The sequence below is a fragment of the Motacilla alba genome, chromosome 5 (assembly GCF_015832195.1).
Source record: "Motacilla alba alba isolate MOTALB_02 chromosome 5, Motacilla_alba_V1.0_pri, whole genome shotgun sequence".
Classification (NCBI taxonomy): Eukaryota; Metazoa; Chordata; class Aves; order Passeriformes; family Motacillidae; genus Motacilla; species Motacilla alba.
Window position 1 is genome coordinate 16,989,445 of NC_052020.1, and position 21,511 is coordinate 17,010,955.

General features: G+C 41.8%; 1 protein-coding gene across 8 annotated transcripts in view; it reads right to left on the reverse strand.

Annotated features, from left to right (window-relative positions):
- The window catches only part of TSPAN4 (tetraspanin 4), a 415,376-nt gene that overhangs the window by 11,252 nt on the left and 382,613 nt on the right, over positions 1 to 21,511 (reverse strand). For all 8 annotated transcript variants that reach the window (XM_038139117.1, XM_038139111.1, XM_038139116.1 and 5 more), the window contains one exon: positions 3,971 to 4,072. In XM_038139117.1, the coding sequence (XP_037995045.1) occupies positions 3,971 to 4,072 (102 nt within the window). The remainder of the gene's footprint in view (positions 1 to 3,970; positions 4,073 to 21,511) is intronic.

Sequence of the window (21,511 nt, forward strand, 5' to 3'; positions counted from 1 at the left end):
GTAATTCTAAAGGATGGCTTGATCTAATAGAATCAATGACTGGGAATAGGGAAATGGGTCAAATTTCTTTTCAGTTACAGTGGTCTGAACAGACATGAAAAGGCATTACACAGCAGCAAAAGTGAGCTGAATTTGCTCACTTTAGTGAAGCTAATAGGTTTTCTGCATGCCTCTCAAATTACTGCCCACTTAGTTAAAAGTAGAAGTGCTCAAATATTGATCACAAAGATGTTGGGGATGAAGCAGCATTTTAAAAATTAATGCCTGTCTCTCATTTTCTAGTGATCTCCACCTGTGACTTTAACCAGTCCTGGTGGGTAAGGAGTTTAATGCAGTTCAGGGTAACTTACCTCCTGAACTATCAGAATTTTAGTCATGTTTGAAAATCACTTTGTAAGCTTTCGTAGTCTTCAGTCACGACGCACAGAATTCATCTGCTTGTGTTTCTGATCCTTTTAAGGGTTGAAACGCTATTGAGAAACGCTGAGAGTTTGGTTAGCTGAAGGTATTAAAAAGAAATCAATAGAATGTTCTGATTTGAAACAGCTCCCTGACCTAGAGGCTTACTAGGACTGCAAAATGAGTCCATTGCCTTTCCTCTCAAACACTTTGCAGGTTTGCAGTTTTAACCCAACTCCTTTATCTGTAACATGAGCAGCTCAGGCATCAGCCAAAGCTGCAACTTCCTCTTAAAAGACAGGCCCTGTTTTTCCCTTGTTCCCAGTTTCCTGAAAATGGTAGGTTTCTCTTTTTAAAAAGAGGAAAACCATTTCTCAAGGCACAAAGGCTTCAGAAAAGAAAACCTTCCTTAAAAGGTGCTCAAGCTTTTCACACTTTGACAATCACCACTCACAAGTCACTGTGTGCACTGGGCATCCACACTCCCAGTCAAAACTCCCCTCTGGTTTGTGACTGGCCAGTCCCACAAAAGTCAAACACCATCTAAATGTGGTGCCTTGGAAAAACTTTTTTCCTCCTTTTTTCAGCCAAAGCTGCCATCCACAGTAGTACCTAATGAATGCAGGATGGGGATGGTCTCTAGCTTAAATCATGGGAGAAATTAAAAACTATGCCAGAGTGTCAAAGCTACTGCTTTAACCCTGCTCAGGCTCTTAAAAATACTTTAACAAAGAAAGGAGTGCAAATGCAGAGGGGACAAGGGCTCATTATGATTTCTGTTACTGTCATGTTTTTTACATGGCACCTTCTTTTTGGTGATAATGCTGTTTTCCATCCACATACAGACACAGCCCATGGCTCAGCCAATGTTTTCCTGATGTCTTCCATCAGGAAAAACACTGTCCTATACTGAAACATGGTTGCTCTGCTGTGGCTTTTGTTGAGAGCCTTAGGAGACAGAATGCAAACAGCAAGCTTGTGCTGGGATTTCCCTTGCAGAAAATCCCCTGCATCACCCTAATCCTCCAATCAGTGATTACACTCTACTGATTAGGGATGTAAGAGATAATGATTATTACACAAAAACCCCCCAAGTTGGCATTTAGATAGCTCTATTCAACTGCAAAGTGTTTTACATAATTAACCATGATGGGATTGTCTTTGCTGCACCTCTGCAATAGTCTATTTCCACATAGTTTTGAAAGATACATGTGAGAACCAATTATGCAGAGTGGCAAAAATGGATCTGTAGGAGCTCTTTGCTGTTCTCCTCAGTGCCTAGCATGGGGAGCACAATGACTTTGACACTGTGGCATTGCCAAGCTGGCATGTGGTAATTTCACAGTGGCCATAAGAGGGTGATGTCCCTGGCTGTACACAGCCCATGGGGGGGCATTTTCTTGTCATCTTCTAAGCTCCTAGGAGTTAGCTAATATGAGTTTCATCTGAAACTTGTAAGGCACTCTTTAAACTATAATGGGTTTCGAGACCAAAGGAATTGCCAGGACAAATGACTGTGATCTGCAGCACTACACAAACCACAGACTTGAGTCCTGCCTCAAACCCAAGCTGGTCACTGAACCTGACCATTTCCTTTAAGCAAAAAGCCAGGTCTTATTCTTTAGAGAAAAAGAATCTACTGTGCTGCTGTACAACAACATCCTACCACCAGGTACGTCTAAGTTGAGTTTTTAGCCCTTGGATCAGTTACAGAGCCCTTTTCTCTCATAACCCTTTTTCATTCTGGCTCTCTTTTTAAGCACTGCAATCACATCACTACTTCATCTTTGCCTGTTTATAAAAGGTATTTAAAAATTCTCACCATAATATCACTTTCCAAAATTATTACTAATTTTTTTACATCTTTTCTGAATCCAATCTCTCATGAAGATTTTGAAAAAATGTGACTATGTGAACTAGACACTGCATATATTCTTACACCTATTTTATGCAAAGGGGAGAAGAAGTATGGTGTTTATATCCCATGAGACCTCCAAAAACTGCTTTTCCCCCCACCTTTGCTATATACTTTTAAGACTTGGGGTGTCACTGAAACCAGACTAATACTTACTACAAATATTTTAATATTAGTAGTAATTTTACTACATTTTTACTACACATAATTAAGTTACTGTAAAAGAGTAAACTTTCTAATACTGTTGGATATAAGCAATTATATTAAAAATATTATCTGTAATTCACATGGTTCGCTCTCAAGCTAACACCACCAAATGCATTTCTCTTATAACTGATGCCTTCTCATATCTGATGTATTGGAAAAAGAAGAAACTATTGGAAGAGGAAATTATTAACAATATTGCAAGATGTTGAGGCCTTTTAAAGGTAACTGAAAGAATTTTGCACATGCAGTTGTTGGGATGCAGGACTGCAATTGGCTTGTTTCCTGGACCTGAGCTGTTTGTCTTTCACACACAGGAGTGTTGTAGGCAGCCTACTACACTCAACACAGGTCCTGCAGACCCAAAGATGCACAAGGAGTTTGGCCAATCAGTTCTTTTGTTCTGTTAGCAATCCCAAGGTTTTCATTTCTCAGATCATTTCTTAGCAGCCTGTTGCTCCTGTTACCTCGTATTGTCCATAAGAGGAGACTTTGGGAGCACTGGGAGAGGTTACTGTCTTTGATCCATTTAAGACATCAGGCAAGACTAAACCCCTCCTGTCTGTACCACACTTGCACCTCTGCAGGAGACACTGAGAAGGCTATGCAAGATTTTTTGAGTGAAGCCAAGGCAGTGCAAGTGCTTCTGGCTAAAGCAGGAGAAAAGCTGGAGCACTTTTCCATTTAAGAAGCAGAGAACATGAAATCACAAAGATCACCCCCAAGAGAACTGACTGAACTGAATATGAAACAAGTTCAGAGCTAATAAACCTGAACTGTCAGTGACAGTGTTTTCTCAGACAAGGACAGAGGAGGAGGCCAGCTACAATGTTCACCAGTCCTTAGCAGATGAACACTGACAGAGGGCTGTCAGAGAATCAGGACAAAGGAACAGCACAGTGACAACACAGCAAAAAGCATTCCCAGTCCACCTGTGATAGAGGATGATTGAAATCTGCTGGGGAAAATGTACTGACTGTAGGAGGAGGTTACAAACACCATGCTCTGTTTCCATTTTGACTCACTAGTGGGAATAATAGCATCAGTAAAAGGAGACAGGATAGAAATTAAAAAGTGGTTGAAGAGGTTCTTTGCTATTATGCTCTTCATCCCAACATAAGCCACCCCTCTGACTTTAAAGAAAATGTACAGCTTGTTTCCAGTCTGAAAACTGGAAACTTCACACTCCACATAGCACAGAACTGCACGATATTGAGGCATCAACTTAGTATAACCTTCTAAAAGGAAGATGATACTTCCTGTCAAAGGAGAAATAAATAAAAATTACTGCTTGTTACAAAAAGCAGAGAGTTTAGTTGCTGATGTGCTGACTGGGTGGGAGAAAGAGAGTGATTTGGCATTTGGAGGTTTAATTAGGTTCACGCCCAGAACATGCTGTTACAGAACCCAGAAAGTAAAGAGGAAGAGGTGAAAGCGAGAGCTCAGACTTACATCTGTTTGAATGATGCTCCATGCATTAGTGAGGCCAATATTTCCATCTGTCCCATACAAGTGAAGTCCTTTCTTCAGATCCCGCTGAGCATACTTGTCAATCTAAAACCAACAACAAAAGACATAAAACTCAAAATTTGCTGAGTACCACCTTTCAGAATCAAAATGAATGGAGTATAGAGCTGTTGGACAATGGTCCTGTACTGAAATGAATAAAAGTTTAACCAACATTTTGTAAATAACATGAGGAGTGCCTCTTCTGAGTTTATGTTCCTGTTTCCTATCACAGAGACCTTAAATACATCTTTTCCCTTCTCCCATAACTACCAAAGTACTACAGTGAGACTGGATGCAGTTTAACCACTCATTTTTGCAAATAAGCCTATCTATGAAAACATTTATCTACACACAGTGTTTCCTTTTAGTTTAGTACATTTAATTGTGACCAAGTGCATTAATGTGTACCTCTCCATAGTGGAGAACAGACAGACATGGTGCATTCCCTAGTGGAATTTGTCATTCCAATGGGGAAGAAGTAGGGGGGGGGGGGTGTCTAAAATTATGCAACCAATGCTAATTTTGAGTTAATAGAAGCAGCAAAGGTATTCTGCTTCTCCCATACACTTGAGTTTCACTTCTGGTTTGTGCAGTCAGAATTGCTTTCTGACTGCAGCTGCAAAAAAAGGTGGATGCAAAGAATCTTGCACAGTGTAAAAGAGGAATTTTCAACCCACTACATCATAGTTATTATGGGAAAAATATTAAGTTACTCAACAGTATGACTCTACAGAAATACTATGACCTCAAAAGCTCACCATGCCCAGGAAGCCTCTGCTGTATGTGCAAAAGATTGTGCTTGATCTGTCCAGTTCTTTTGTTTCCTTCCTGAAAGTCTACCAGCATCATGTTGAGCCAGTAATAAAAGAGCTTTGAGGCAGTACAAGAAACAGCACAAGTTAGGATTAATTACAATTTAATCTCAGCACCTTAACTATCATGCAAGGCCTTTCTCATGGATGCCTTCCTCAAACAGTAGGTGCTGTGATCCCTCTGTAATTATCATGTAAGCTGCTTTTGGCTTTACACAGAGATTATACATAGTCACTGCTACGTTAATTAGAAGAGAACACCAAAGCTGAAAGCTGTCATTAAATTTGGAATTAGTTGAGAAAATTACAGGCAATAAACGATAAACTTATATGTGCTGGGGATTCCTAGCATTCATTTAAGAATCAGATTGAACTGTGTTTCAGCTCTGCACTTACCCTCAGCTTCCTGTGTCTCAACTGGACCTGCTGTGATCTCCAGCAGAGCCATCAATTAGGATGGAAGGGCATCTCTGAGATGCCAGTCTCAGAGGCTTGGAAATTTAGTTAATGTCCTACAGAGGCAGTGAGGTAAATTAATTGTTGAGAAACTAATTCTTATTCAGAAACTGACAGAGGTGAAGAGGAACAGGGTAACTAAGGGCAGTGGGGACAGAAATCCAGCAAGGCAATCTGTTACCTTGAAGATGAAAGAGAAAGGTTTATTTGAATGTTAATTTATCTCACCTGAGAGTACCTGCCCTGTAGAGTGAGAGAGCTACACACTGGCCTTAGGTTCATATCAGCATTAATATGGAACAAGGGAGAGAACAGCAATTCTTATCTGAAGGGTAAATGCCATGTTAAAAGGATGCAAAATGCAAAGTTTGCACTTCCTTAATCAAGTTTTGCTTTGCAATCTTGACATCCCATTTGAGCTGGATCACGATAATTTATTAACTTAACATTCATGGAAGATCAAGAGCAAAGTTTTGTTAGTCCATGTGTGCTTTAACATGGTCTCAAGAGATTGTGTCACCAAGCATTCCTGATCTTTCTTCTACCTGGAGAAGCCCTGCTAGCAAGCAACTTGCTGAAGCTTCCTCATAAAATTAACCACTTTTCCTGCACGAAGAGTGCAAGGCATTTATACTGGGAACATAGCTGGCATCAGATTTCCATATTTCAGAAACCGATTAACCAGCAGAGCACGAGTCAAGAAAACGGGCACTATGTGACCAGTTCTCCCACTGCTATTTCAGAAAGCCTCAACATCAAGTCCTGCACATGGTAAGACCAATCATTATTTCTTGTTTTAAAATAAAGTACCTGCTTGAATCTTGCTTGGAAGAGGATGCAATGTTTTTTTAGAATCTCAAACCATGCATGTGTCTCATTTCCTTATCTCTCTCTCATCTATGTGCAGGCTACAACTTTGAAAGAGGCAAACACATGTTGTAGAACAGTACTGCCAGATTGTTTCACCTTTTTATTTCATGTCCACTGACAGGGAAGGCATCTGGAAATACCAGTTTTACACATATACACACAGTGAGAACTTTATATTGATTTGAGTGATGGTAAAGGTAGGATTTTACACAGTTCTGTTTTACTAAAGTTTCCATCTGACCTTCTAATTAAGTGTGCTGTACATACAACAGTATGCTGCTCTCTGAAGAGAAGCTGATTTCAAATCTCTGTCAGAGAAACACAGCTACTCCTTGAAGCATTCACACTCCTCTGTTTGTTTACACTAGGGTCAGAAAGGTGTTGATCAAACCCTAGGAATAACCTTGTACAGAACGACTGAGCTTGTGGGTGGTGACTGGGCTCCAGGAGAAAGGGGGAACAGGGATTGGCCCTTGGCCTCCTGGCACTTGTGTCTGTAGCTGAAGCAGCAGCAGGAAGCCCCCCACCCTCTGTGTCTCCCCTGTTTCCATTTGTTATTAATGTGTTACTTTGCATAAATTAATCAAATCAATTAATCAGTGGTGACGTAGCCTTGGACTTCCTAAGAGTGCAGATGAAATGAAACAGGAGGGCTGCTCTCGCTCCCACCGAGAGGAGCTCAGTCTCTACGTGCAGTCCTATTAAAAGCACATTGACCTCTGCTCAAATAACCTGTGTGCAAGGTTATAAGATGGATATTTTTCCCCCAGTTGAAGCACTGCTTGAAGCTCTAGACATACAACTCATACTGCCTTTGACTAGAGAGGGGCAAGTAGAACCCAAAGCCTATTTGTGGGGCAATTGCTATTTGTGGCAAGCCTATTTGTGGCAAGCCTATTTGTGGGGCAAAGCCTATTTGTGGCAAGTGCTCTTCCAGGTCCTCCTGTTTCCTTCTAACCTCAATTCTTTTCCTTCCTCAAAATATTTTTAGAATAACAGGAACTTTTCAATATGCCTTTATTCTAATCATAACTTTGATTTAAATGAAAACTCCCAAAACACCCCCAGCTGTCTCTTCTGCCTTTAATTTAATTTTTTCAGAAAATGATCTTTCTGAAAATGAAATGCTGCGCCACAGTGATTCATCACATCTCCTGACAAATGATCCTACCCAATATTCACCAATCTGTCAGCTTCCCTTGTTTGTCTCTGAGCTACCAGTCCTCAGCCAGGCAAAATGTCTATCTCAAATCAGGACTGAAGTAGCATGTTTAATATTCTGCAATTTGAATCTGCTGCATTCCTCCATACACAAGCCAGTCCCTTCACAAATCACAGCTTTAGTGAAGTAGCACAAAGAATAACAAAAACTCTGCAGACAAACTGTTGCTCTAAAGGAGGTGCCTGTTTTTAGACAAGTGGAATACCAGGGATTTCTTTAGACTAAAGAGTTTCTTAAAGATTTGGCAGCAAGAACCTTTTATCAATCTGTTAGTGAAGAAGAGAAAATTTCTTTTCCTCCTTGGGACTCATTGGTCAACAGATGAGAGGTGAAAGCTTGAAGCTGGCATGCCATCCATGCAAATTCCTGTGAGCCCTGGGTTCACAGAACATACTGGACACACTGGAGCCTTGCCCATGCTTATCAGCCCCATCAGGTTCCAGTGGTGTTTCTGGTAGGTTAAATGTGTTCCAGTGTGGTGATCCGCTACAATCCATGCCTTCAAGAGAAGCACTTCTTAGAGCAGGGCATGCATATTGCTGCACTTTACCTAAGCTAAGATCCTGTTCCTACTGCAAAGAGCAGCACTATTTCCTCACTGACTTCCATTAGGCCCTATTAGGGCTCTTAAATCTCTCACTGTCCTATTACAAAGACTTTCTAAAAAATATTTACTGATATAAGGTGCTCAAGTCATGTGCAGAGAGTTTTAGGCAATGAAGGAAACTCAGTATCTGAACTGCAGAAGGGAAAGCTACAAGAGATGTGGCAGGACTGGAGAGAACCTGCCACAGAGGTCAGGAAAAGTGGCTGGAAGCTGGATGCAGTTAGAGAGCATGGGCAGGGATCTGAGCCTCACCTAAACTACAGCTGGGACAAAACATTGCTTAAAAAAATCTTACTCCAGCCTGCATATAAATTCAGGCCAAATTAAAGTGTTTCCTTCTTAATCTGTATTCCCTTGAGGCAGCTACTTAAGCTGTAGCAATGCACACGTAACGTAAGGCTGCTTTTACTGTCAGCTTTGTTCCCTCATTGCCTCAGAAATCCAGAGCCTCTGAGCAGAGCTGTGGCTGGCTGGCTGACAAACCCAGCTGGAGAAGCCAGCACGCTTCAAGAGGACCTGGGGCTGTCAGACACCACCTTGTCTCCTTGAATAAGACAAGCTAAGAATAATTGAGGATGAGATAAAAACTATGTAACAACAGCGACAACAAACTCCTGCTTAGCACAGACGTGCTGAAAGCACTATATGAACATTCTGCACTGCAAACACCCAAGTTCATAATCAATTCCATCTCTGTTTTACAGATGGGGGACTGCAGGGGCCTTCTCAGTTCCTGGGAGTGGTTTCACAGACCTCTCACTCTATCTAAATGAAAGGCTTTGGAGTTTATGTACTTACTGTTAAGGTATGAAACAGAAGACAAATTCTGTTCCCTCAGAAGCCCATTCCTGTAATTTTGCCTCTGATAAGCAGGAGGAAGTGCTTTGAGCAAAACATCTTGGGCAAACAAGAGAACTGTGTCTGTGCAGAACCAGGGCTATTATCAGTATCTACAGCTAGGATGAGGCACGACTTTGATCAAACTGAAGCTCCAGCAATTCTGAAGGCACAAAGTCCTTCCCCTGTCCCAGCACACTGAGAGGGATGGTGGCTTTGCTAGAATCTTCTTTATTTGCTGGAATAAAGGTCAAAAGAAGGCTTTGGGGAGATCCTTATTAACTCCTTTTGAACTTGTTGAAAGCATGAGATGTCACTTAGATTGGGCATAGCCTTTAGGAAAAGGCCAGAGGATGCCAGCGGCATCCCCAGCTTTCTAACCTGCCGGCACCTGGAGACTTTTAATTTCAAACCTCAATGCTTTCCTACCCCAACCTGAACAAAACCTCTCCCCAAAAAGTCCCCTAAACTGGAGAAAACCTCTCAGCAGTGCTCCAATATAGGTAAGCAAATATTCTTGACCTTTCTGGTGATTGCTTCCCCTACCTCTGTGCCTCTCCAGCAGAACAGGAGAGGCTCTAAGGAAATGACAAAATATCCAATAGTTTCCCACCGGGCAAAACTTTTAATTTAATGCCTTGATAATCATTCTCTACAAATAGCAGGCAGTGGGAAATCGAATGTAAACAGAAAGTGCCTAATCTATAAGGTCATTTGTGGGAGCCTTTGCCTGCTAAGAAGAGATGAGATTGATTGTACCAACAGGTAAGGCTTGTTTTAAATGAGATGTCCCCAAGCCTGTCTGTAAGAAGCTGAGAGCCATAAATGCTCTCCTCGCCACTGAAATCTTCCTTACAACACCTGCCTATAAATAGAAATCTTGTAAGAGTTTAGTAAAGAAGAGATACTGCTTGATTTTTGGTGATATTTGGCAGTTAAGGAACAATATGCTAATTCCTTGCCAGCATCATCAATGTCACACATCTCCAGAACACTTTGTTCAGTGCTCTGGGATTCCCTTCTTCACTTTTCCCCCAAATGTGAAACAACTTCAGGACTTAATGTTTAGTTTTGTTGTTTTGTGGGTTTGTTTTTTTTTTTTTTGTAATTGTTTCTTTTAACACAAAAACCCACTAGCTAGTGAATTCTCTTCTCCTAACTTGACTGCAAAAGCCAATATCAAGCATCACCTTACAGATCTTCTAAACTTCAATAATTTATTTGAAATACTTATTGCTCTAGCAGGGTGTGATATCAAGAGAGATGCGCTGGCACTGGCTGTGTAACTTCAGAAGAGTAAAGAATACAGGAAAGAAGATCAAAGGAAATGGTCTGGGAGCTGAAAGAATGAATATTTCTGAAACCTCCTGGCTTAGGTCAGCTGAGGTAAGGCCTTTCAGCTGTGCCACAGCTCTCTCCACAGTTTTGAAAAGTCACTGCTTCTCTTGTTTCAGCTATTTGTAAAACAGGAATAACTGACTCTAGTCATGCCATGAAGTTAATAATATAATAAATAATTTGCAGTAGGCATTTGAATACCAAACCCAATGTGGAAGATGAAGCACTTGTACAGAATCTGAGACAATGAATGGATTTTCTAATCTGAGGAGCCAGGAACCTCCCCAGCACTTAGAGGTAAAACTGAGCTTCATCAGGAAGCACAAGGAAGGACAAGCACATCTTGCACTGGCCTGGAGCAGGCAATTGGTGAAACTAAGAGAAAGTCTCCTTCTACGTGCTCTGGCAAGAACCAAGAAGTTGCAATGGTGTTTAATAAGAAAGTAATAAAGTCAAAGAACTTGGGTTTTTCCAACCAGTGTTTCCAGGGCAATGGTTTGTGCATATAATTAATTGGAGTTTCAGTCACTGTCTTCTGCCCACCATCACCTGATTCTGCTTGAGAGCAGGCAGCAGCAACCAGCTGAGGCTGCAGGAAAGGACCCACTGAAACATCCCTGTACTTTTCATACTATTGAAATGCCAACGAATGCCACAGCAGCTTTAGTTCCTCTGTTTTAAACAGGAGATCACAAGGATGGCAAGGCACCAGAGTCTGCAACTCAAAATTTTTCATGCAAGAGCAAACTCAAATGTTTCTAACAAACTGCACCAGATTTTGTCCAAATGATGCCTTTTAAGGTCCAAGGGAGAGACAGGCATTTTATCATTGTTTAGCTTCCTATTATTGCTGGTGTAAGGGGAAATCCACTGCTCTGTAGCCAGAGGCCACTGCATGTAACCTGTTCTTAGGCACAGCAACAGCTGGATTACTTGTGTGTCAGGTCCCCAGGTTTGTCGAAATAAAGCACATCATAACAAGCTCAGAGACACTGGCTCAAAATGTTAACCTGCAGCTGTGCAGTTTCTTGGCTCATTTAGGGAATGAAGCCAGTAGCAGAGCCAACACCTTATTTAAACTGTCTGTCTGTATGGCACCTGAGCAAAGGTACTGCCCAATGAGATAGTCCAAGACCTCCTTAAAAAAACCCTCAATCTTCTTTATTTTTAGTGAAACTAGGGGTAGAAGCTTTAAATATGAATTCCTGGCTTGCTGCTTCTTGTTTTAAAAGAGTTGGAATGCTGCAGCAGACATGGGGAAAGGGCTGGGTGAAACTAGGCAGGTAAATCAAATCAATTGCTTACTCAAAAGCCTGACATTGCAAAGTAACTAGCAGGTTATTAAGTCAATTCCTCTTAACAATTATGGATTTTGGTGACAAAAGCCTCACCAGCGTGTTGGAGGAATTTCAGGTGAGTGAATACTGAAGTGCATGGTTTTTGTGACATACCTAATTATAGAGCATTCAGGATACATTTGTTGCTGATTCTGTAGAAGGAAACTTTTGTTTACATACAAATAGGCCCTTCTTCAGATTATTAAACTGGTTGTGAAAACCCATCCTCCACAGCAGTGACACAGGCAAAGCTGTGAGTCATGGTGGTCTAACGGTGCCATTTCTCTTCCACAATGAAACTCCCTTTGCAGCAGGTTTTCTTCATATACTTGCTCCAAAGCTGGCTGACACAAAAGAGCTTCTGTTCCCTTTCTCCAGTTACATTTCCCATCGAGTGTTGCTCTCAGCAAGCCTCCCCTGCCTTCACACATCAGCCTTGTGTTCCACAGATCTCCCAACCTACCCTCAAAGCCCTCATCTCCCTCCCGTGCCACCACTCCTACTCACTTCAATCGTCTTTCCCCACACATGGGCCTGATTCGCTCCTTTCCTTCCTGTCCCAGTAAATGGTAATTTTTGCTTGATCTCTAGTGGCCTCAGGAGCACACCTGTGCCAGGGTGTAAAGGCTCCTCTGAGCTATGCTCACGTATTGAAATCCCAGGCACACTGAATCCAAGCCAGTGGAAAAGGGAAACACTCTTTTCAAAACATATGTTGAGCATATTCCTAGGTTATCTGTTTTCAGCTTCCTTACTTTTGTTTTCTTTTTAAATTTTAAAATAGATAATCACTTTCATTTGTCCTCAACAGTCATCAGTATCACCTCAGATAAGCAAAATGGGAAGCATGCTAATTAACACGTTGTGTGCTGTTGAGCCTCTGTTTGCCAAGAGACGTGAAAGGTGGGTTGCCTTTGTGTTTCAAGTGCTAACAGCCTTTTATCTCCAACTATGCAGACCCAAAAACCAGCACCAAACCCCTTCCCCCCCTGCCCAGTCCACCTAGGGATGCACGTGTCAACAGAGCCTTAGATCCAATTAGCTGCCACAAAGGCTTCAGGGCTGCAAGGCAAGTGAAAGCAGGGAGACAAAGCACTTCCCCTGCAGGAATGAATGACCCCCGTGTGATTAGGTACCAGGAGCAGTGACATTGGACACATAATCCTTTGCAGACGCTGTGGGCTGGAAAAGGGGAAGGCAGCACTTAGCGCTCAGAGATGAAGAACTTGGCCATTTGCCCACTGAGCCATTTGCTGCAGCTGTCCCATGGGATCAAACTTGGCTTCAATTATTTACCATACTCATTTACTTAGCTTAAAGGTGAATGAGAGCACGTTCAAATAAAAGAGAGCACTACTAAAATGACAGAGGAGGAGGGATAACTAAGGCAAATCATGCCCTGTGCTTCCACTGTGGTAAGAGAAGATGAATGAGGCCCCCACACTGTGTAAATGTGGGCTATCTGCAGTTCCATTTATCCAGTTAACTTAATTTCCTCACACGTTTATGGCTTTGGTAGAAAAACACAAGCCAAAATACAGATTTGTCCACTGCTGTAAGGTAAAAACAACCCTGCAAACATCAAAACAATTACACCCTCCCTGTATTTGGCCTCTGGTGTCACCTGAGCCTTGCTGGGGCCATGGGGAAGGCTCTAAGCTCCTCTGGTTATTCACAGACGTGGGCATTGCCACCTTTTGGTGTCAGAGCTGCTCTGCTGAACACAGACCTCAGCTCCACTGGCACCAATAACAACTGGGCAAGCTGCAAAGCTGCTGGGGGATAATTTCCTCAGGAGTAGCGATTTTCCCAATTCCTTAGAACAAGGAAAACAAATGTCTGCTGATAAGCCATCTTTCTCTGAGCTGGAACTAAAAGACCCATTTAAAAACCAAACCAAATCCATTGAAGGGTTAAAATGTGCTACTCTGCCTGGAGAAACTTGTCTGGAAAGAGTGATTCTGTGGAAACAGATTGAAAGCTGTGTCTTCCTAGATCCAGGGAACGCTTATCCTTAGGGAAAAGTGAGGTTTGCACACAGCCTGCTTTATTATTCTTAAGATAAGCTTTCTCTGAAATTAACTTACTTTAAATAAATAATGCTGTGAGGAGAACTACCATCATCCTTGGAGGGAACAGAGCACCAGGCAAAGCCAAGCACACTCAAGTGGGCTTCATTCCTGTGGCAGCATGGTCTCTGCTCAGCCTGGAAATAGGAAAAGTGCAGAATGCACTCCTTGAGAGAGAGGGCAGCACAAATCCAAAGTCCAGGAAAAAGAGTGGGCTTTGGAGGAACAGCTGGCTACCTAGCAGAAACTCAACAAAACCAGTGCCAGAGTTGCCTGGCCAAAGAGCAGGTGAAGAGAAGGTGATGATCCCCTTCCTTGAAAAAACGTTATCCTCTTCCAATCACACAGATGTGTACTTGGAAGAGCAAAGGATCTGCTACATGCCAGCTCATCAGCTGGCAGGAATCTTGCTGACAATGGAGTTGCTCACTTTTATGCAACCCTGGCATCCTCACGTGGTGTCTCCAGTGGCTCAGACCCCTGCTTCTATGAGTGTGCACAAAAGCTTGGAAACCATTCCCTCTCCAAACCCACAACCCTGACACCATGGATGCTCTGACCTTCAGCAACTGGAATTACTGGGTTTAATCCCCAGGTAAGCTTTTCAGTGATGATGTCATAAACTGGTAAATAAAATGTCTTGGAAAGGTGGTAAATAACCAAAGCAACAGGAGTGAATAACTGCTATTAAATGTCTCCCTTGTTTTAATGAAATCAACAATTGCAGCTCTTCAATGCACTTCACTGAAAGCAGATTTAATCATGAATGGAATGATTTGGGACTCAGTGACTGCAAATGAATAAGCTGCATGGAGATTGCTTTCCATAATAACAGAAAACAAGCAAATAAACAAACTGCCAGTCACAATTATATGGCACCAAATGCAGCTTTCCAACACTCCCTACTTCCAGTACTGTCAGAACAAAGCCACATTTCTCACTGGAAGCCACATGAGTTGAATGGAGGAGGAAATATGGTAAATACCCCGTATGTTAAACAGAGATAAGTGACAGAGCCTGCACCACGTGAGAGACTGGATGTTCCACACAGAACAGAGTTGCATGTGCTGGTTTGCACAGAAAAAGTGGCTTTTACCAAAGGAGCAGCAACCACCCTGCCAAGTGGCACCAAAGGTGCTGCATTTTCAAAATGGCAGTGTTTGAGCTTAGGGCCTCAAATGAATTCCTGCCACGTGCCAGAGCCTCTTCTAGGAATGGCACTGAGGTGCTCAAAGCAAACCAGGCAGACTGAACCACTGTCCATGATGCTCTGCTTTGTTCTGGAACAGCCTCTGCCAGAGGGATGGGTTATCCCTTGGAGATGAGCAGAAACCAAAGTGAAAGATTAAATCTGCCACATGTGACAACAGTCCCAAGAAGACCTGTGAGGATGCTCCTCAGCTGCTTCTGGCTTATTTTGCATTTATTGTTCATGTTTCTACCTTTCAAATGAGCCCCTCTTTCCTAATTAAGAGACTGACTTTTTTGCAAAAGAGAAGCATTAATCCCAAGTCTCTCCTTAAAAGTGGAAATTGTCTGTTCCCTCTCATCCCCCTTGGATTCTCTGATGTTCAATAACACTGTCTGCAATAGCTCCAAGACATTTTTTTTCCCTAGGGCATTCATTTGGCTCTCTCTACCTACCTAAATTGAGTAGTTTTGACACCTCTAAAGAGCTCAAATTTGACTGAAATTTTCTATCAGTGTTAAGGGTTATGGGGGCACAAGAGGAAAAAAGCAGCCACATTGAATGTATTTTAAAAAGTAAAATTTACAAAAAAGACCACCCCATTGTTAAAAACAGGGGATTCATTCAGAGGGGCTTTTAGTGGGGTTTTGATACAAAGGTATTTGGTATTTTTCTGATGCTATGGAAGGAAGCATAAAAATCACTGCTAATGAAATTTTGCAGATACCACACAAAATTGCCATGCATTAAAGAATTTGCTGATACCACTTGTCCACTTGGTTTCAGAGCCTCAGGGCTTATCCAGACAAATACCAGAAAAGACATCCAAGAAAAAACATGTGAGGTCACACTACAGGACTGGAAACTCAATTCTGGAAAGCAGGAAACCTGTGCAAGGACTGAGGAAATGGAGATGGACATGCTCTGAGGGCAATACTCCCAGCTCACAGAGACAACAGTCATGGGTTTATTCAACACCTGCACAAAGGCAGGTTACTGTCATCAGTTCTACACTGCAGAACTGATGCCCATGTTTTCAAAAATCTACTGAAAATTTGAAAGGATTCCAGAGAACACCTAAAATAAAAAGCCATCACTGAGAAGTGTGCTTTCCCTCACATGACTAACATTCTTAGAAAAACTAACAGTGACAAGGTCAAGAAGCAGTGTAATTGCAATCTCCAGGTACGCACATGGAGCAGCAGCTCTCAACAGCAGACAGCACTTAATTCTATCACAAAATGACATAATGAGAGCTAGTGGTTAGAGCTTTCTAGACAGACAAATACAAGATAGACACAAGGCATAATTTTATCCATGAAGCAAAAATAAATCCTTGGAACAAATCACTGAGCAATGAGACGCAGTCAATGATGCCTTTAAACTAAGACTCAAGAATTTTTTAAAATTACAATTCAGGTGTAATTAGTTTGACGACAAGAATACTGATTGAAGTACTGTGGACCATAGAGGACTGTAACTGTCTCATCTGGTCTTAAAATTTACAAATCTTCCCAGCAGGCCACAAGTTTTCCATGGATGGGAACTGGGTTATTCATGCCAGATTATGTCACCTATGCCCTGCACTTTGACCTTTGCTTCAAATCCATCCTGAAAGAACAGCTGACAGCAAACATCTCAGTCTCTCTAGCTCATCCCATCCTGGCACTCAAGCACTGCTCCTTTTAAACTGGCACTTGTGATCTGGGGCACAAATTCTCCTCAGTCACAGCCTGAGTTATCTCAATGAGCTCTCCATCTGCCAAATCCACATCTCCCTTGTCCATGTCAACCCTGAGTGTCCTCTGGGAGCCATGTCATCCAAGACACAGAGGCCAGCTGCTCCAGAGCTACCATCTGCAGCAGGCTCGTGTGCCCTGCAGCACATTCATGGCATTTATCTTAGAGGCTGCTTTCGTGTGGCTTCCCTGGTTACAGTGTGGGAGCCTGCACGCCCTCAGCCCCCAGGACTGTGGGGGACAAGGACCCTGCAGGGACAGGCCAAGCCTGAAGAGTCACAGGTGAGCAGCTCCAAGATGTGTTGCCTTAACTCCCCTGGTACAAGCAAGCACATTTTAGTCCCTCTTATATAAAACCAGGACTCCAAGATAAACAGCAAAAGGTGCCTTCAATTTTCCTTTCAGCAATGAATGCCCCAGGATTATTTTGCAGTCCAAACAATCGAGTTCTTTTGGCTCTTTTAATTTCATAGGGACACTCTGTCTCTTACCTGTCCTTTGTCCTTGACCTGTCCTGCCACCTACTTCCCTGAGAATTTGCAGCACTGGCTTGGCAGAGTGTGGGATCACCAGGACCCTCTCCAGACCATACCCAATTAATGCTCATAAAGTCAGGCATATAAATGCTGGAAAAGGCAGTTTTACTAAGAATGAAAATCTGTCTGAGAGCAGTTCTGCTGTTTATTCATCATTGATCATTTTCCTTTAACACATTTTCTTCCTTCTGTCAGGGGAGTGCAAAACAGCCTGCTTGGTTTGGGATGACAAACAGCAGAACCTAAATATTAAATAGTAAAGAGTCAGAAAATGCTTTTTTAAAAAACCTGTAAGTAACAAAAAAAACCCCACAACCCCCCCAAATTAACCCAGCAGCATGGCAAAAATTGCAGGCTGGGATTAGTCTGCACAAGTCACTAAATCTAAAGGAGCAACCTTTTACTTCTACCAATGCTACCAGCTTTTGGGGTACTTTGAGAAGTCCCATAATACTGGCATAGGAGTTTGAAAAATGCTCCAGATACTGAATGCAGCAACTGTAGTTGAGAATTTTGGCTTTTACTAAAAAAAGGATTTATTATAAGATGTTGAGGGCTTGTGGTTTATGCTAAAAGTTTTAAAATATTAAAAAGCAAAAGGCAAGTCCCCTCCCCCAGCTCAGGAAGAAGAAAGAGTTGTATTTGTCATTCTGCCTCGCTGCCATTGTTATCTCGCATGATTTCATCCAGTGAAGGCTGGCAGCTTCCCAGCTCTGGTGAGACTCTGGCACAGCTCCACGGGCTGGTGATAGGGCTATTTAACAGATGCTGTTGCTATGTAGACTATTTATACTCATTCAGATTCTCACAAAATAACAAGTACTGGACATACCTGAGCATCAAAATGCACTTAAAAAATTACTAAAGACTATTCCCTTCTTATGATATGCCTGGCTTTTTTTGGTCGTTGCTTTTTTTTTTCCCCAATCAGATTCTATTTAAATATTTTTTATTTTTTTTTCCCAAAGGATGACCACTTTAACAAGAGGCAGTGACCAAATCCCCTCAGCTGTGTGCCCGTGACAAGCAGGAGCTCTCAAGTGGTCACACAAGAACTGCTTCAGTGTGCAACAATCTGACAACAGATGGGGAAATCTTTGCTATGCCAACTTTCACCTTTCTTGGGCTTGACTGCTGGAAAATGCAATAGTCAAAAATTTGTTAGAATCTCCTTATCTATGATAGCTTTTCCAAAATAGAAAAGAATGATACAGGATCAGGTGTTTTTCCCTATTCCTATACTTCTTGACATAGTGTTGCTGAAATGTTTGCCATCACATCTGTGAAGACAAATGGAGGAAAAAAAAAACCAAACAACAAAACGCCCCCAAAAGACCACCAACAACAAAAGAAGAAGAAGAAAAACACAACAACAACAACAAAAAAAGGGCACCAATTACCTTTCCAATTAACAGAGGAAACATGTTGACTGTAATTTCAGAATATTAATTAAATCTAGTGTTGCTTTGGGATATAAAAACCTGACATACTCTTCTGAGTGCTGGTCAGGTCAGTGGTCAGCATCCGTGTCTCTGAATTTTGGAAAATTTGGAAGTAATCAAGAGAACAAACAATGGTGAAACCCATCAGTATCACTTGGAATTGCTGCAGTATATTAACAGTGAAAAGGAAAACCACAACTCTCAAACCCCATTGTGTCAAAAGATTGAGTGGCATCAACTCTGACAGGAGGAAACACTCAGGAATCACCAAGACAGAATGTGGGATGTAAATGTCACAGGAGTCAGAGTGCCCCTGGAGGATGAAAAGCTTTGGGAAACTGGCTATGTGACACCACAGGCAAACATGCCAGTGCAGAAATTTCCATTGAAAGAGAAATGTGCCAGTGCTCTGTGCTGCCAGCACAGCCAAGGCTCATCAGCAGCACCGAGAGATTCACACAACCAAAACATGGAGCGCTCCAACAGCACTACAGAAAGTCTTGGGACAGGATTCCGATTGTTCTGGAGCTGCAAAGCCACATCCCCATGTACAGACTTCATTGAGCACTAATAATTTCTGTGCTAACTCCACATTAGAGGTACCTCTGGCCTCAGAGCCAAATGCACACAGAAGTCTGTGAAAGAAACATTCAGTCAAGAATCACAAGTGCTGTAACCTGGAGGCTGAGCAATGAAGAACTGTATCCATCTTGCCAAAGGGAACGTCTCATCACGTAGACAAACAATTTGTTGATAGATAAATGTGTCACAGACAATCTAATCTTGGAAATAGAGCTAAAACCATGCAAATCAGAAGTAACAGATCTTCAGCTTTTGCATAAAGCAGCTTTGCAGATGAAAAATGACACCCAGCATACATGGAGTAAATGAGAGGAATGAAACAAGCTTCAATTACAAACCTCATTGTGCTCACCATTCCTTCTACAACATAAACAGGACAACAGAAATGCTCAGATTAATCAGCCAGGGCTGAATTTCTTCCCACCAAGACAACTTATGCAGACACATGGGGAAGAAAAATAAAATCATTTAACAAATTAGAAAAAAATAGTGCAAAACTGAGAAAGCTGTCTGTTCCCTGGAGTACTGTTCCACAACAATTACGTGAGGGCACAAAAACAAACACGATTTCTGAAACATGCAATGTAATTGTTAATACTAGAAAAGATGAACCCAAATTTTGATGAAAAAAGGGTTCATCTGCAGGGTCAATTAAAACAAAATGAACACATAGAAGAAGAAGTCTATAGGCAAGATTATTAAAACAGTAGAAGCACCTCTGCTCACCCATCCCCTTTTTTGGGAAAGGCTTTAACGACTCTTATCTCCTTGGATTTGAGGGAAAAGAAAGGGCAGAATCAATAGGATAACTATGGCTCTTCTGGCTATTTTAGATAGATTTATAACCATTTGCAAACTGCATTAAACATCCAGAATTTAGGACAGGAAACTTTTAATTTTCTTTCACAAATCTAATTAACTAAATGAATATGCTCCAAGCAATAATAAATCCCCCACGTGCATTTTTGAGAAAAGCAATTCTCAAGAAACTGCAAACAGCACCAGTCATCCTCTCCTACACAGGCAAAGTGGGGGCCAAAAGGGACACTTTAAGTCTGCAAAGGAGACTTGGGGTTATAAAAATATAACCTCATTTAAAAATACAATAGCTGAGAGCTTCAGGGTATCATTTTTGTCCACAGCAGACAAGCAGTCTGAGCAGTTTGGTAATGAGGACACGGGACTGGGAAGTGGGATTAGAAACCATAATTTAAACCAATTGAAAAAAAACCCAACAAAACCAAAACAAAAAACAAACAAACCCAAACAGACAAGAAGCAGACTGGCACTCAGAAAAACTAGTTGCAGCAGAGATTAATTTTTTTCTGCAGGAGCAGGTCACCCACCCCACTACACACCAGTAGGAGAAAGCTATGGCAGCAAGAGACAAATTGCTGTTTGCTATTACTCTCATAATAATGCCTACAGAGCCACCTCTGTTTTGCCCTGATACATAATTTATAGAGGGGAGAAAAATGCCACCCTTGAAATTACGTTGGCCCTGTAGTTTTTAACTGTCAGAGATGATTTCTTTGAGATCTAATTCGTGATTTGCAGGCTTCATTAAGTTTTCGCAAGTAATTTTAAACTTAAATCACCATTGGCAAATCCATCATTTATTGATAGAAACATTAAGACTCTAATGCAGTGTGACTGGTGATGAAACAAGATAGGAAGGGTCTAGGATGGAAAGAAGTGCTCCTTTTTGCCACAAAAGACTGCTTTGTCAGGAGAAAAAAAATCAGAGAGGGAAAAAATTAGTTTTTTCTCTCTCCCGTCACTTTGAACGATCCGTGAAGAGTTTTTAAAAGTTGTTAAAATTATCTTCTAAAACTTGGGTAATGCAGTACAGCTCATCTCAAGAAGAAGTGTAAGGAGTAAGCTTTCTGTTTTCTTCTTGTTTACAGAGGTACTGTAAGGATGGGGTGCAGTAGAACTCCATCCTATGAGAGGCAAGGGAATAAACAAAAGCATGCCAAAGCCAGTAAAACACAACAGAGGAGCCCAGATATTTATACCCTCACCAAGCTGAATCCCATGATTCTGGCAGAGGACATGTTGAAACAGTAGAAAGATGATGACTCTATTTTGATTCATATTTAAGGATTTAGCGTGTAGTTATTCCAAACTTCACCAAGTAGATAGCTTCCAAACAAACAGCATCCAAACACACTTTTCGGGGGCCTGTATCTATCTGATCCTACCACAAAGAATCTCCTTCACGCTTTGTAGCCCTCTCCCCTCAGTGCAGCTTACCACACAGACAGGGATTTCTTTTAATATTCCAGATAGCAGTTCTGTTTACTGCACTTTATTTACCATACCACTGTTCCCCCTGTCCAGCAATTGCTATTTCTGGCCACCCACTTTGAACAGATGTGATAAATGAAGCATCTCACACACAAGTGACATCAGTGCAGCTCCCAAAGAAAACACAACTGCAAATGA